The 17,944-nt window shown below is 47.1% G+C and overlaps 1 protein-coding gene across 1 annotated transcript in view; it reads right to left on the bottom strand.

Moving 5' to 3' along the window:
• Nucleotides 1-231: 231 nt before the first annotated feature.
• SLC13A3 (solute carrier family 13 member 3) overlaps nt 232-17,944 on the bottom strand; it is a 65,224-nt gene continuing 47,511 nt past the window's right edge. Inside the window, exons 11-13 of the mRNA XM_075350343.1 lie at nt 9,223-9,384; nt 5,340-5,477; nt 232-5,218 (exon numbers count right to left, since the gene is read on the bottom strand). Of these exons, the coding sequence (XP_075206458.1) occupies nt 5,045-5,218; nt 5,340-5,477; nt 9,223-9,384 (474 nt within the window). The 3' untranslated portion in view covers nt 232-5,044. The remainder of the gene's footprint in view (nt 5,219-5,339; nt 5,478-9,222; nt 9,385-17,944) is intronic.

The following is a 17,944-nucleotide window of genomic DNA, read 5'->3' as shown; positions in this document are numbered from 1 at the left end:
ATGTAGGATTTTAGGAGCTCTTATAGAGGACCAGTGCCAGATCCTAGAGTCAGCGAGCGCAGATGATGGCAGGGTAACCACATAGGAGACGGCCCACTGCTCTGCCAGAGTGATCTTGCAAGGCCTTATGTCCAATGTGAGATTACCAGAAATTGTGGACCATCAGGACTTTTCCTCAAAATAAATATAGCACAATAAATAAATAAAGCAATAATTTAATTTATTTATTCACTAAATGTTCACATTTAAGGGTTTGTATGAAAAACAGCATCACTCCTTTCCATTAGCTGTGTCATATAATACAACTCAGCTTCAGTCAGTTTACCCCGTTAAAGGGAATCTGTCAGCAAGATTTTGCTATGTAATCTGCAAGCACCATGATAATTCAAGTGATGTGTCACTTACTAGGCTGCTTTTGTTTCAATAAAATCAGTGTTTTATCAGTGGGAGATAATTACTACAGGACAAATTTCCACATGCCTCTTTGTCCAACCACTTCCCCACTACTGATACCAGCTTTATGTGAATAAACAATGTAATAAACAATGCTGCCAATCAGTTGTGTGGGAGGGGTTATGCCAATTCTATCACAACTGCTGCACCCCGTAAACTAAGTGACACATCACTGGAATCAAGGGTTCTGTCCCTACATCATACTGCTGTGAGGTTACTTAGTAAAAACCTGCAGACAGATTCCCTTAAAAGGCAATTTGTCAGTTTCCAAACACATTTCAAACTAACTACATACCCATTTTAGCCATTATTAAATGTATACCTTTAGTTTAATAATTGTTCCTTACGTAGTGCAGCAAATGTTTTTATTCACTGTGCAAATTGGGTTATTGGTGCACACTTAACGTGGCTGGAAACCCAGTGTCCCTTGATTTTTCTTGCCTTGCTACCTCCCTCTATGGTGAATGACAGTGCTGGTTTGCTCAGAGAAAGCTGTGTGAAGAGGAAACTTTCTGCATGCGCTCACTGTTTCAGTGCCGGAGCGGTCACACACACACAGCACTCTCTCATCTTTGCTTCAGCTGCTCACCACACAGGGTAACAAATGCAGCAAAGATGAGAGAGCGCTGTGTGAGCTGTTTCAGTGCTGGGTGTGACTGTATCAGTGCTGGCCAGGGGCCTGCACACAGGCCTCTCACTGTGTGGAGAGGAGCCTTAGCTTAGAGATAAGAGAGAGGTGCATGACTGCGCACTCTGCTGCTAACACAGTGATCTGACTGTGCACTCTGCTGCTAACGCAGTGATCACATGAATGAGTGCACTCTGCTGCTAACGCAGTGATCACATGCATGAGCGCGCACTCTGCTGCTAACACAGTGATCACATGCATGAGCGCACTCTGCTGCTAACACAGTGATCACATGCATGAGTGTGCACTCTGCTGCTAACACAGTGATCACATGCATAAGCGCACACTCTGCTGCTAACGCAGGGATCACATGCATGAGCGCACTCTGCTGCTAACACAGTGAGCACATGCATGAGCGCGCACTCTGCTGCTAACACAGTGATCACATGCATAAGCGCACACTCTGCTGCTAACGCAGGGATCACATGCATGAGCGCACTCTGCTGCTAACACAGTGATCACATGCATGAGCGCACCCTGCTGCTAACACAGTGATCACATACAGGAGCATGCACTCTGCTGCTAACACAGTTATCACATACAGGAGCGCGCACTCTGCTGCTAACACAGTGATCACATGCATTAGCGTACTCTGCTGCTAACACAGTGATCACATGCATTAGCGTACTCTGCTGCTAACACAGTGATCACATGCATGAGCGTGCACTCTGCTGCTAACACAGTGATCGCATGCATGAGCACGCACTCTGCTGCTAACACAGTGATCACATGCATGAGCGCGCACTCTGCTGCTAACACAGTGATCACATTCATGAGCGCACTCTGCTGCTAACACAGTGATCACATGCATGAAATTTTCACATCAGGTGGTGCTCATCCAGGACAAGCCAGTTAACATTAGAGTGAGAGGTGATTAAGCATGCTAAATCAGGGGATGGAACAATGTACTGACTGCTCAGCCATGTCAAGCATGTACTATGCACTCAAATTTACATGTTGGATAAAGATCTTTTTCTGTACAATAGAGGAAATGACTATTAAGCCAAAGTAGCCTATATGGCTAAGTAGTTCATTTGAAATGTGTTTGGGGGCTAATTGACTCCTTTTAAAGGAGTTGTTCAATGAACAAAGTACATTTTCATCAATACACATTGGAATGGTAAAAAGTTCCATAATTGGATGTGTTACAAAAAAATGATCCTGTGCTGAGCTAATCCTATAAATGAGTCCATGCTTTGTACTATCATTGTGTCCAACTATGTAGAGTTGCTCCAGTTCAAGATTAGCATATACCAAGAGCATGGCCAGGGAAGGAAATATAAGTCACTTATGATAAGTGAGTATACAGACGAAACAGCGGGGGCTCACAGCTATGGCTTTTTGAAAGAATACATTTCCCCACCTAAGGTAACACATTTTCCTGCCTGAGGCAACACATTTTCCTGCCTGAGGCAACACATTTTCCTGCCTGAGGCAACACATTTTCCTGTCTGAGGTAACACATTTCCCTGCCTGAAGTAATACAGGAGTGAGTGTTTCTGCCAAGTCTCCAACCCTGCAGCAGCTGCTGTGCACGTGTCACTGACTTTTTTTTAAGAAGAGCTTACTGGACTGGCTCCAATGACAAGAAAGACAGGGGAATGAGTACCCTTAGAAGGTAGCAGCTGTGAGCCCTCTTCTGTTTCATCTCTATACTCACTTATCACAAGTGACTTCCTCCCCTGGCCAGGAGCTGTGGTATGTACAGACAATGAACTGGAGCAGCTCTGCATGGTTGGACTCATTACACAGCACATACCAGGACACATATATAAAATTATCTCAGCACAGGGCCATTTTTTAAACACATCCAATTGAGGAACTTAATATTATTTTAAGATCTAATAACAAAAAATGTACTTAGTTCATGGGACTAACCCCTTTAATGTTTTGTCCCGCTACTAAACAGAAAGAACAAGATAAATACAAATATAAACACCATACAGATCTATAGCATGCTATAGTCACCAAATACTGTACATGGAATGTCCACAATAGCAGCCATCAAGATTGAAACCCATATAAAGCTCCATTCAGATGTCATAAGGCAGACACATTACATACACAAGACCCAAAACCCACACTGTTAAGTGAATTAAACTAAATCTAACCCCCCCCCCCCATACACATTAGACCAATGTCGGCTGAAACCAACAATATCGATGGGTTCGGCCTACTGACTTGTGTGGGGGCCCTGAAGAACTGATTGTTGGGAGAGGTAAGGATCGGACCTGTCCGATTTTGGATTTCTGATCCTTCTTGGCAGCGGCTCTCATAGAGAACACAGGAGCGCTCAGCCAAATAAGCGCTTCTGTCTATGGGAGAGATGGCTGCCAGCAGAACGATTGGCTGAGGCATTATTCAGCCAATGGCCATTTTGTGTGTGGCTGGCTTTAGTTTACTTCAATTCACCTGGAGGTGGTTCCCAGTCTGGCCCTAAAATGTGGCTGCGTTACATTTCTCTGAATGAGGCATATACATTACAGTGATTTATGAAATACATTGGATAAAACTTGCCACAATCAACATATCAAACATGAACAAAAAGAAAATGTTTCCATCAATTTCTACAGCATATTAAAATCTCCAAAATAAGCTATGCACAATGACGCAATCATCCAATATGAATACGTCATATGATACAACGCAACATATTTACAAATCGGCACCTTTTTAGTGCATTATTTAGGCAGGGATCACACGTTACAGACCTAATGCATGAAAATGACTGCTAAAAGCAGATTCACTGTCAATGGCCGTGCAGTATGATGCCATTTAGCTGCTGAACCGCACGACCATTGACAATTAAATAGATTTTAAATGCTGTCAGCGTAGATTTGTCCACATTGCAGACACACTTCATCTGTAGGGCACTCACAATGTGTGAACACAGCCATATAAAAGACACAAATACTCAAACATTTGTCTATATAGAGCCCTCATTGCACCTGGGCACAAAGGTGGCAACACAACAGATGACATAGGACTATAGTGATGAAGAAAACTGTTCGTTTCAAATCAGATCCAATGTGTTAACACAGTGGGCTACCTTCTCACAGTGGGCTACCTTCTCTGAGAGTCATGCCTCCTTTATCTTCCACCATGAAAGGTGAAGAAACCCTTAGCTCTTTCTACTCTGATGGAACCAGAATAAAGAAACATCCTATTATTACTAATAATCCAAAGATAGGATCATAGTTACATGTTCATAAAAAACTTAGATCCATCAAGTTCAACCTTTCTTCACTCTTCGAGGCACCGGACACTTGGGTATGACCCACCAAATAAGATGTAATATTTGTGTTCAAAACACTGACCCAAAGACCCACTAGAGAAGATAACATATCTCCTTGATGGTGAGATCTATGACTTCTTGGAGATTGTCTCTTTTAAAGAGATATCTACTGTTGGACTTGCAAGGACCTTCAGTAGACCAATATTAGTCCTTCATCAGTTTCATACCTAACACTTCCTTATAGACTGGTGTTCTTGATGCCATCTAAAAAGTTAATTTACCACTGATGATGGATTTGGTCCCTTTTAAGGCTCTAAGGTATTTTGTCCTATCCATGGTATCCTATAAGGATCCAATGAGAAGGAGTTCACATTAAATGAATAGTTGACCTGAGGTATATGACACATCAGATACATGCAGTCCTATATACAGTATATGACTGCTATCTTATTGCAATTTTGGTAAAATTGTTGATGATATACACAATTGTGTAACAATTAAAAACAAATAATCAAATACCAAAAATATTGTAGTCTTTGAAAGTGACCCAGTGGCAGATACAGAGCAGCCATTTTGTTTTTAGAGTTACAGGCAAACTTATTTCAACATTAGTGTCATCAATGTCAGTCTTTGTGATCATCGTCGATGAAGGTGTGAAGCTCGCACAGTTATCCCCCAGTGGTCATGTTATATGTAGTAGCAGCCAAGGTAGTACTGTTGTCCAAATTGATTCCAACCCAGTCAGGGAAGGTGCCTAGCTGAAATAAACTTGAGGCCCAAGTATTCATAGCTAAGCTAAGAAGCAGGACACCCATCAGGTTCATCAATAGTCCAGTTCTAGCCTATAAAAAAACAAATATAACAAATAATTTAAAATAATGGCAGCAGGACAACCTTATCACTTATTACATGGAGTTTTATTGGATCGAAACAATTAGCTTAACTGCATCCGCATATACTTACCATGTCTTTCACCAACAAATGTCCAGTGGAAAATGCTATAGAGTTGGGAGGTGTAGACACAGGGAGCATGAATGCATAGGAACAGCCGACAGTACCAGGAATCATTAGGTACAATGGATTTACCTTCAAACGTATGGCCTAAAACAGCAGAGAGATACTCAATTTAAGATTCTATGTATACATTGTTGTTACTCTTTGATGAGTGAGCATGTTGTACTGATGAATAGGTAGATTCCTTTAGGATATTTTCACACAGGGCCTTTTTGATTAACTTTTTTAGCATGTTTTTTGCTCTGGTTATGCATATCCATGCTAATAAAACAAAGCCTTCACAGTCCCAGCAAAGTCTATGAGATTCCATAAATCTCACACACACAAAACACCTGTGTTTTTTTCTTACTGTTTTGTCAACCTACTTGAGTTTTGCTCCGTTTTTGAAAGAAAGAGCATGTCAATACTTTTTAGTGTTTTTGTCACAGTTTTTCACCCAACAAGTAGTGATGGGCGGACTCACAGATATCCAGAATTGATCCCTGAAATCTGGCCAGATGCCAGTTCCCATATAAGTCTATGGGGACCAGAATCCGGCGCTTAAAGATGTTGGTAGGAAGGATAGGGGAATTGCAGCAAGTGCACCATACTTATCGAGTCTCCGGTGCGGCAGTAACTCCTGGCCACTCATTCTACTTCCGGGGCCACTCATTAGCCTTCATGCATATGCACTGCTTCCCCTGCAGGCCTGGCTTCTGTGATTGGTTGCAGTCAGATGTGCCCCCACCCTGTGTGACAGCATCTGACTGCTTGCAATCACAGACCCTGTCTGCGGGTCCCTATCGCGGTATATAAATAAATTGGCGTAGGGTCCCCCTGTATTATGATACCCAGCACAGATAAAGCACATGTTTATCTTGGCTGTGCACCAAATAAGGGGAACCGCATGCGCTTTTTTTTTTTAAATCATTTAAGTAAATAATGTAAAAAACTGGCGTGTGGTCCCCCCCACTCAGCCATGATAAAGCCCGACATCCCCCCCAACCTAAAAATAGTAGCCTGCAGTCGCCCAGGATTGTTGCATCTATTAGATGTGACAATCCTGTAACTTTACCTGGTTCTTCCCGATTACCCTAGTGCGGTGGCAATCGAGGTAATAAGGGGTTCATGTCAGCTCACATCTGCAACAAAGCCCTATAAAAGTAATGAGGAGAGTCTATGAGACCCCCCAATACTAATCTGTCAGTGAAAAGAAATAAAACAGAAATACCAAAAAAAATATTTTATTTGAAATAAAAGACAATAAGCATGAGTCACCCCAGCCTGAGAATACCAGCCCCCAGCTGTCAGCTTTACCATGGCTGGGTATCAAAATTGGAAGGGACCGGACACCGTTTTTAAAATTATTTATTTAAATAGGGTTTTTTGTTTTTTTTTTTTGAAAAGCCACATGCGGTTCCTCTTATTTTTATACACAGATAAGATAAGCGCATGGTTGGAGTCTGCATTCTGTAGCGATATGCTTTATATGTGCTGGGTATCATGATATGGAGGAACCCTATGCCAATTTTTTTTAATTTATTTTTTATTTTATACCACGATATAGACGCACACAGCACCTGTGATTGGAAGCAGTCACACTAGCTGCCACTTAGGCTGGGGGGCGCTATCTCAATGGGGAGTAAGCAGTGATTGTGTATGAGGCTAATGAGAGTCCCCGGAAGCAGTTACAGCTGTGCTGGAGAATCAGTAAGTATGGCGCGAATGCTGTATTTTTTTTCTTTATTTTTACTTTATTTTTTTTATTACCCGAGTTTCAGGCTCTACATTCGGGTACTTTTAAACCCGCACGGGGTCTGCCCATCACTACCAACAAGTCATCGAGGAAGTGGAAGAAACACAGAAAAAAAACGCAGAAAAAGTCATAAAACTGCACCAAAAACTCAGAAAACCACCAGGAGACTTCCTGCCACAAGATAAAGTTTTGCTGCAGAAATAAAACGCAGCAAAAACGCCCTGTGGGAATATAGCCTTATTATGGGGGTACATTACTTTAATATGTATGTAAAAAACTATGATTTGTGAGTAGAGTTGAACAAATCCATTTCTGCTTTCTATGGCAGCATGGCCAGGGCAGTCATCAATTCTGCGTCCGACAACCACTGACCGACATTTGGGTACCTTTTGCACTTATTAGACTCTTAAGGGTACTTTACACACAACGATATCGCTAACGATATATCATCGGGGTCACGGTGTTCGTGACGCACATCTGGCGCCGTTAGCGATATCGTTGTGTGTGACTAAAAGGAGCGACGATCAACGATCGCAAAAACGTCAAAAATCGTTGATCATTGACACATCGCTCTTTTTCATAATATCGGTGGTGCATGCCGCTGGTTGTTCGTCATTCCTGCGGCATCACACATCGCTATGTGTGACACCGCAGGAACGACGAACATCTCCTTACCTGCGTCCACCGGCAATCAGGAAGGAAGGAGGTGGGCGGCATGTTCCGGACGCTCATCTCCGCCCCTCCTCTGCTATTGGGCGGCCGCTTAATGACGCTGCTGTGACGCCGAACGAACCGCCCCCTTAAAGGAGAGATTGTTCAGTGTCTCCAGCGACGTCGCTAAGCAGGTATGTGTGTGTGATGCTGCTGTAACGATATTGTACGCTATGGCAGCGATCACACCCATGACAAAACAGCGATGTGGGCGGGTGCTATTGCTAGCGATGTCGCAGCGTGTAAAGCACCCTTTAGACGTTATTTGAGGCCTAGGCAGAAACCCTCACATGACATCAGGTCATGTAGTCACATTAGACTTAAGGGGGCTTTACACGCTGCGACATCACTAATGCGGAGTCGTTGGGGTCACGGAATTTGTGACGCACATCCGGCCGCATTAGCGATGTTGTTGTGTGTGACACCGATGAGCGATTTTGCATCGTTGCAAAAACGTGCAAAATCGCTCATCGGTGACATGGGGGTCCATTCTCGATTATCGTTACTGCAGCAGTAACGATGTAATTCGTCGCTCCTGCGGCAGCACACATCGCTCCGTGTGACACCGCAGGAACGAGGAACCTCTCCTTACCTGCGTCCCGGCCACAATGCGGAAGGAAGGAGGTGGGAGGGATGTTCCGGCCACTCATTTCCACCCCTCCGCTTCCATTGGGCGGCCGCTCAGTGACGTCGCTGTGACGCCGCACGGACCGCCCCCTTAGAAAGGAGGCGGTTCGCCGGTCACAGCGACGTCGCCGGGCAGGTAAGTATGTGTGACGGGTCTGCACGATGTTGTGCGGCACGGTCAGCGATTTGCCTGTGTCGCACAACAGATGGGGGCGGGTACCCACGCTAGCGATATTGGGACCGATATCGCAGTGTGTAAAGTAGCCTTTAGTGAAGGAAGACCAGACTGGTCACCAGACAAGGGTACCACACATTTTTTTGCTGAACTGCTGTAGATGGATTTTTTTATAAGTGGGTTGATTTTTTTTTTTATTAGTGAGTGAATCTTTTTTTTGTTAGGTGGGAAGATCCATGTCTTGCTTTGATGGGTGGATTTCTTTCATGATTGAATAGACTACTTTGATCTGTGAGTCAGTGGATTCCTTTTCTGGGTGGGTGGATTTCTATTGTGGAACAATGGATTATTTTGAGAGATGGGTGCTTCCCTTTTTATGAGTGATCCCTATCTTACACAGGTGAATCTCTTTGATAGGTTGGTTTAATTTTTTAATGAGTGGGTAGAATCCTTCTGTGGTCAAAAATATATTAAACTTCAAAAGCCTCATAAGACAAACATTCATCAATTCAGTCATATGTGTATGAGACAATGGCCCTTTATCATGCCTCCCATCAGACACCCTTCAGTATTAACCCACTCACCAGCTCAGACAGGACAGGGAGAAAAACAATGATGGTGGCCGTGTTGCTGGCAAATTCTGTAAATGAAGCAATCAGGATGGTAATAAGGAGGACAGCGAGCGCTGGTGGAAGGCCTTCAAGGGGTTGCAAGCGACTTCCAATCCACGTGGATAAACCAGATGCCTAAAAGAGAGTGGCAATACCCAACATGCATGTAGGAAAAACAAATAGACAAAAGATCACAGATACAAAAGAAGGTGAATGTGAATAAATCAGGTGTCTAAAAGAAGGGTTGTAACACCTGCATATTACTATATACAGTATAAGTGCATCTCAATAAATTAGAATATCATCAAAGAGTTATTTATTTCAGTAATTCAACACAAAAAGGGAAACACATATTATATACAGTCATTGCACACAGAGTGATCTATTTCAAGTGTTTATTTCTGTTAATGTTGATGATTATGGCTGACAGCCAATGAAAACCCAAAAGTTATTATCTCAGAAAATTAGAATAATTATCACAAAAAACTTGCAAAGGCTTCCAAAGGATTTAAAATGGTCCCTTTGTCTGGTTCCGTAGGCTACACAATCATGGGGAAGACTACTGACTTGATAGATGTCCAGAAGGCAGTCACTGACACACTCCACAAGGAGGATAAACCAAAAGAAGGGAATTTTGTTTACTTACCGTAAATTCCTTTTCTTCTAGCTCCTATTGGGAGATCCAGACAATTGGGTGTATAGCTACTGCCTCCGGAGGCCACACAAAGTATTACACTTTAAAAAGTGTAACCCCTCCCCTCTGCCTATACACCCCCCCGTGCATCACGGGCTCCTCAGTTTTGGTGCAAAAGCAGGAAGGAGGAAACTTATAAATTGGTCTAAGGTAAATTCAATCCGAAGGATGTTCGGAGAACTGAAAACCATGAACCAAAAGAACAATTCAACATGAACAACATGTGTACACAAAAGAACAAACAGCCCGAAGGAAACAGGGGCGGGTGCTGGGTCTCCCAATAGGAGCTAGAAGAAAAGGAATTTATGGTAAGTAAACAAAATTCCCTTCTTCTTTGTCGCTCCATTGGGAGACCCAGACAATTGGGACGTCCAAAAGCAGTCCCTGGGTGGGTAAAAGAATACCCCGATAAAAAGAGCCGACAACGGCCCTCCTCTTACAGGTGGGCAACCGCCGCCTGAAGGACTCGCCTACCTAGACTGGCGTCTGCCGAAGCATAGGTATGCACCTGATAGTGTTTCGTGAAAGTGTGCAGACTAGACCAGGTAGCTGTCTGACACACCTGCTGAGCCGTCGCCCGGTGCCGCAATGCCCAGGACACACCCACGGCTCTGGTAGAATGGGCTTTCAGCCCTGAAGGAATCGGAAGCCCAGAAGAACGATAGGCTTCAAAAATCGGTTCCTTGATCCACCGAGCCAAGGTTGACTTGGAAGCCTGCGACCCCTTACGCTGGCCAGCGACAAGGACAAAGAGTGCATCAGAACGGCGCAGTGGCGCCGTGCGAGACACGTAGATCCGGAGTGCTCTCACTAGATCTAACAAATGCAAATCCTTTTCACATTGGTGAATTGGATGAGGGCAAAATGAAGGTAAGGAGATATCCTGATTGAGATGAAAAGGGGACACCACCTTAGGGAGAAAGTCTGGGACCGGACGCAGAACCACCTTATCCTGGTGAAATACCAGGAAGGGGGCTTTGCATGACAGCGCTGCAAGCTCTGACACTCTTCGGAGTGATGTAACTGCCACTAGAAATGCCACCTTCTGCGAAAGACGTGATAGAGAGACATCCCGCAGCGGCTCAAAAGGTGGTTTCTGAAGAGCCCGTAGAACCCTGTTGAGATCCCAGGGTTCCAGCGGCCGCTTGTAAGGTGGGACTATGTGGCAAACTCCCTGCAGGAACGTGCGGACCTGCGGAAGCCTGGCTAGACGCTTTTGAAAAAACACGGAAAGCGCCGATACTTGTCCCTTGAGAGAGCCGAGAGACAAACCCTTGTCCATTCCGGATTGAAGGAAGGAAAGAAACGTGGGTAAGGCAAACGGCCAGGGGGTAAACCCCTTATCAGAGCACCAGGCTAAGAAGATCCTCCAAGCTCTGTGATAGATCTTGGCTGACGTTGGTTTCCTGGCCTGTCTCATAGTGGCAATGACCTCTTGAGATAACCCTGAGGACGCTAGGAGCCAGGACTCAATGGCCACACAGTCAGGTTGAGGGCCGCAGAATTCAGATGGAAAAATGGCCCTTGAGACAGCAAGTCTGGTCAGTCTGGGAGCGCCCACGGTTGACCCACCGTGAGGTGCCACAGGTCCGGGTACCACGACCTCCTCGGCCAGTCTGGGGCGACGAGGATGGCGCGGCGGCAGTCGGACCTGATCTTGCGCAACACTCTGGGCAGCATTGCCAGAGGAGGGAATACATAAGGCAGTCGAAACTGCGACCAATCCTGAACTAAGGCGTCCGCCGCCAGAGCTCTGTGATCCTGAGACCGTGCCATGAATGCCGGGACTTTGTTGTTGTGCCGAGACGCCATGAGATCGACGTCCGGCGTTTCCCAGCGGCAACAGATCTCTTGAAACACGTCCGGGTGAAGAGACCATTCCCCTGCGTCCATGCCCTGGCGACTGAGAAAGTCTGCTTCCCAGTTTTCTACGCCCGGGATGTGAACAGCGGAGATGGTGGAGGCTGTGGCCTCCGCCCACAGCAGAATCCGCCGAACTTCTTGGAAGGCTTGACGACTGCGAGTGCCGCCCTGGTGGTTGATGTACGCGACCGCCGTGGCGTTGTCCGACTGTATGCGGATCTGCCTGCCCTCCAGCCACCGATGGACCTGGTTCTCACATGTCTGTTGAGCAATTTGAGGTCCAAAACGGGACGGAATGAACTGTCCTTTTTTGGCACCACGAACAGGTTGGAGTAAAAACCTCGACCACGTTCCTGAAGGGGAACGGGGATCACAACTCCTTCTGTCTTCAGAGTGTCCACCGCCTGAAAAAGTGCAACGGTTCGCTCGGGGGGCGGAGATGTTCTGAAAAAACGAGTCGGAGGACGAGAGCTGAACTCTATCCTGTAACCGTGAGACAGAATGTCCCTCACCCATCGGTCTTGGACATGTGGCCACCAGGCGTCGCAAAAGCGGGAGAGCCTGCCACCGACCGAGGATGCGGTTTGGGGAGGCCGAAAGTCATGAGGAGGCCGCCTTGGAGACGGTGCCTCCGGCGGTCATTGGAGGACGTGACTTAGACCGCCATGCCGAAGAGTTTCTCTGGCTCTTCTGTGGCCTGTTGGACGAGGAGGATTGGGATCTGGCTGAGGGCCGAAAGGACCGAAACCTCGCTTGAATTTTTCGTTGCTGAGGTCTCTTTGGTTTGGGCTGGGGTAAGGACGAGTCCTTTCCCTTGGATTGCTTAATAATTTCATCCAATTGCTCGCCAAACAATCGGTCGCCAGAAAAAGGCAAACCGGTCAAGAACTTCTTGGAAGCAGAGTCTGCCTTCCATTCGCGTAGCCACATGGCCAAGCGGATGCTACCGCTGTACGGCTAGCCGAGTCCAGGACAGCATTCATGGCGTAGGATGAAAATACCGACGCCTGAGAAGTCAAAGACGCTACTTGCGGAGCAGAGGTACGGGTGACCGCATTAATCTCAGACAGACAAGCTGAGATAGCCTGGAGTGCCCACACTGCTGCAAAGGCTGGGGCAAAGGACGCGCCTATGGCTTCATAGATGGATTTCATTAGGAGCCCTATCTGCCTGTCCATGGCATCCTTGAGCGATGAACCGTCAGCCACTGCTACTACGGATCTAGCCGCCAGTCTAGAGACTGGAGGATCCACCTTGGGACATTGAGCCCAACCCTTAACTACGTCAGGGGGGAAGGGGTAACGTGTGTCATTAAGGCGTTTAGTAAAGCGCTTGTCCGGAAATGCTCTGTGTTTCTGGACAGCATCTCTGAAGTTAGAGTGATCGAAGAAAGCACTCCGAGTACGTTTGGGAAACCTAAACTGGTGCTTCTCCTGCTGAGAGGCCGACTCCTCTATAGGTGGAGTTGGGGGAGAAAGATCTAGCACCTGGTTGATGGACGCTATAAGGTCATTTACTATGGCGTCCCCATCAGGTGTATCAAGATTGAGAGCAACGTCAGGGTCAGAGTCCTGGGCTGCGACCTCCGCCTCATCCTCTAGAGAGTCCTCAAGCTGAGACCCCGAACAGCGTGATGAAGTCGGGGAAGATTCTAAGCGAGCCCGCTTAGCCGGTCTGGGACTGCGGTCCGTGCCGGAGTCCTCCACGTAATAACTAGAGGCCACCCCAGGAGCACGCTTCGTCGCAGACCGAGAGGGGCCTGGGGGCGATCCCGCAGTGCCCGGGGCCTGTGTAAGGGCCGGTCTGGACTGCAAGACTTCTAGTATCTTAGCAGACCATTTGTCCATAGACTGAGCCATGGATTGTGAAAGTGACTCAGAGAGTTTCTCAGCTAAAACTGCAAACTCTGTCCCTGCCACCTGTACAGGGGTAGCCGGCGGTTCTACCTGGGCCGAGGGTCCCACCAGTGCCCCAGGCTCCGGCTGAGCGAGTGCCACAGGGCCCGAGCATTGCTCACAGTGAGGGTAGGTGGAACCTGCAGGTAGCATAGCCGCACAAGAGGTACAGGTTGCAAAATAACCCTGTGTCTTGGCACCCTTGCTCCTTGTGAACGACATGCTGTTGTCTCCCAGGAGAATGATCACTGAGGGATATATAGCCACAAGCTAACAGTACAGCCGAACCGAGAAAATGTATACAAATATAATATATATAAATACAGTTCGGCACTCTAGGGGGACCAGCACCGGGTGACCGGTGTGGCTTACCGACCGCTCAAGCGGTGTGTGGCCACCAGATTCCCTGCCTCGGGTCTCCCAGAGCTGCAGCCAGAAGTCCTCCACCGGCAGAATGTGCTTAAAACATGGCTGTCGGCGTTCACAGGGGAGGAGGGAGCCGTGGGCGTAACTACAAAAGTGCGGGAATCTGGTGCCCCAGAGTGATTAGTGAGGGGGGAGGAGGACAGCTAAGTGTGCTCCAGCCCTCACTGTCGGCGTCAGACCGACCGTCCCGCCCTTACCCCTGACTGGCAGGCCCGGGGGCGGGAGTTTAAGGCACTAGGCCGCAAAAGCCGGGGACTAAAGTTAAAACCGCGTCCGGCAAGCAGGCGCGGTCGGCGCGGTAGTCCCGGTCTCATACCAACACCGCAGTCGCTGCAGCGTCTGAGGCCAAAGTGCTCCATGCACCGTCCCCAAGGGGACACAGAGTACCTGTAGATGCAGGGCCCTGTCCCTGATGATACTCAGTCTCCTGTCCGTCAGAATCCCAAAGGGGCTGCGGAGGGAGCCCGGTCCCAGTGCCTGGATGACCGGATAGGATCCCACTTCTCCCAGAGCCCCTAAGGGATGGGGAAGGAAAACGGCATGTGGCTCCAGCCTGTGTACCCGCAATGGGTACCTCAACCTTAACAACACCGCCGACTTAGTAGGGTGAGAAGGGAGCATGCCGGGAGCCCTGTTAGGGGCCCTCTTTTCTTCCATCCGATACAATCAGCAGCTGCTGCTGACTAAAATGGGAGCATGAGTGAATGTGTGCCTCCTTCAACACAAAGCATAAAAACTGAGGAGCCCGTGATGCACGGGGGGGTGTATAGGCAGAGGGGAGGGGTTACACTTTTTAAAGTGTAATACTTTGTGTGGCCTCCGGAGGCAGTAGCTATACACCCAATTGTCTGGGTCTCCCAATGGAGCGACAAAGAAAAGGTCATTGCTAAAGAATCTGGCTGTTCACAGAGTGCTGTATCCAAACATATTAATGGAAAGTTGACTGGAAGGAAAAAGTGTGGTAGAAAAAAGTGCAAAAGCAACCGGGATAACCACAGCCTTGATAGGATTGTTAAGAAAAAGTACAATAAAAAATTTGGGGGAGATTCACAAGGAGTGGACTGCTTTTGGAGTCAGTGCTTCAAGAGCCACCACACACAGACATATACAGGACATGGGATACAACTGTCGCATTCCTTGTGTCAAGCCACTCATGACCAATAGACAACGCCAGAAACGTCTTACCTGGGCTAAGAAGAAAAAGAACTGGATTGCTGCTCAGGGGTCCAAGGTGTTATTTTCAGCTGAAAGTCAATTGTGCATTTCATTTGGAAATCAAGTTCCCAGAGTCTGGAGGAAGAGTGGAGAGGCCACAATCCAAGTTGCTTGAGGTCTAGTGTGAAGTTTCCACAGTCTGTGATGGTTTGAGGAGCCATCTGCTGGTGTAGGTCCACTGTGTTTTATCAAAACCAAAGTTAGTGCAGCTGTCTACCAGGAAATTTTAGAGCACTTCATGCTTTCCTCTACCGACAAGCTTTTTGGAGATGGAAATTTCATTTTCCAGCAAGACTTGGCACCTGATCACACTGCCAAAAATACCAATACCTGGTTTAATAACCACAGTATTACTGTGCTTGATTGGTCAGCCAGCAAAGTCGCGCCTGACCTAAACCCCATAGAGAATCTATGGGGTATTGTCAAGAATAAGATGAGAAACACCAGACCCAACAATGCAGACGAACTGAAGGCTGCTATCAAAGCAACCTGGGCTTCCATACCACCTCAGCAGTGCCACAGGCTGCTCGCCTCCATGCCACCCCGCATTGATGCAGTAATTCATACAAAAGGAGCCCCGACCAAGTATTGAGTGCATTAACTGTACACACTTTTCAGTAAGTACCAACATTTCTGAGTTTAAAATCATTTTTTCATTTGTTCTTAGGCTCTGTGCGCACTAGAAAAAGGATTTTTCTTAAGAAATTTCTTGAGAGTGAAGGGTTAGCTCACCTATGTTAAAGAATGCACCAATAACGCACTGAAAAACGCATGCGTTTTTACCGCATTTTGGTGCGGTTTTGGTGTGTTTTTGGTGCGTTTTTTTGCAGGTTGGTCCCTGCGTTTTTTAACCCCTTCACGACCTTGGACAGATCCATCCGTCCAGGATCGTGTCCCGTTAAGCCCCGCCCCCTGCCGCGGGCAGGTGGCGTGGATCGGCACACATTTCAGCTGTTTTCAACAGCTGACATGTGTGCCTGCTAGCCGCGGGTGGAATCGCTTCCACCCGCGGCCATTAACCCCTTAAATCTTGCTGCCAAAGTCAGCAAGATTTAAATGCGCGCGGCCATGTTTTTTACTTACCGCCGCCCCCACCGGAAGTCACGTGTCTTATCACGTGACTATCAGTGGTTGCCATCGTAGCACAGGGTCATGTGATGACGCCTGCAGCTATGATGTTTCACTTTCGTTTTCCCTCGGCCAAGAGCAGAGGGAAAAACAAAGTGACTGAATCTGCTGTTTACAGCTGTATTGCTGTGATCAGCAGATAGATAATAGCGATCGGATTGCTGATCGCTATAGCCCCCTAGGGGGACTAGTAAAATAAAAAAAAAAGTAAAAAAAAAAGTTTTAAAAAATAAAAAAAACAAAAAACCTAAAAGTTCAAATCACCCCCCTTTCCCCCCATTGAAAATTAAAGGGTTAAAAAATAAATAAATATACACATATTTGGTATCGAGGCGTTCAGAAATGCCCGATCTATCAAAATAGAAAATCAATTAAAGGAGTTGTCCGACATAACAAAAATGTTTGAGTTTAAGCTAATCTGTGCTGTATTGTCATATTAATCACCCCTACATTGTTATTTTTTGTTTTCTAACTTTTGTTCCTCTTGAATTATACCTTTATTCTGTGAAGCTTCTTGTTTACATTCAGCTCCAGCAAACTGACCACTTCCTGTGCAAAACCTCCCAGTCACAGCTGTCACCGCCCGGCCTCAGTGTCCAGCCCCACCCTCTGCCCGCCCCCTGCACACACATTCCCTGTCAGTATATTCTGCCCCAGCACTGACCTCTCATCACTACACGGCAGGACACTACAGGGCAGGACACTGCAGGGCAGCACATTACAGGACACTACAGGACAGGACACTACAGGGCAGCACATTACAGGACACTACAGGACAGGACACTACAGGGCAGCACATTACAGGACACTACAGGACAGGACACTACAGGGCACTACAGGGCAGGACACTACAGGGCAGCACATTACAGGACACTACAGGACAGGACACTACAGGGCAGGACATTACAGGACACTACAGGACAGGACACTACAGGGCAGGACACTACAGGGCAGCACATTACAGGACACTACAGGGCAGCACATTACAGGACACTACAGGACAGGACACTACAGGGCAGCACATTACAGGACACTACAGGACAGGACACTAGAGGGCAGCACATTACAGGACACTACAGGACAGGACACTACGGGACAGCACATTACAGGACACTACAGGACAGGACACTACAGGCAGGACACTACAGGACACTACAGGGCAGCACACTACAGGGCAGCACATTACAGGACAGGACACTACAGGGCAGCACATTACAGGACACTACAGGGCAGCACATTACAGGACACTACAGGACAGGACACTACAGGGCACTACAGGGCAGGACACTACAGGGCAGCACATTACAGGACACTACAGGACAGGACACTACAGGGCAGGACACTACAGGGCAGCACATTACAGGACACTACAGGACAGGACACTACAGGGCAGGACACTACAGGGCAGCACATTACAGGACACTACAGGACAGGACACTACAGGGCAGCACATTACAGGACACTACAGGGCAGC

Source organism: Anomaloglossus baeobatrachus, chromosome 5 (genome assembly GCF_048569485.1).
Source record: "Anomaloglossus baeobatrachus isolate aAnoBae1 chromosome 5, aAnoBae1.hap1, whole genome shotgun sequence".
NCBI lineage: Eukaryota > Metazoa > Chordata > Amphibia > Anura > Aromobatidae > Anomaloglossus > Anomaloglossus baeobatrachus.
The sequence above is the reverse complement of the archived record's forward strand: the minus strand, read 5'-3'. Positions and strand labels throughout refer to the sequence as shown.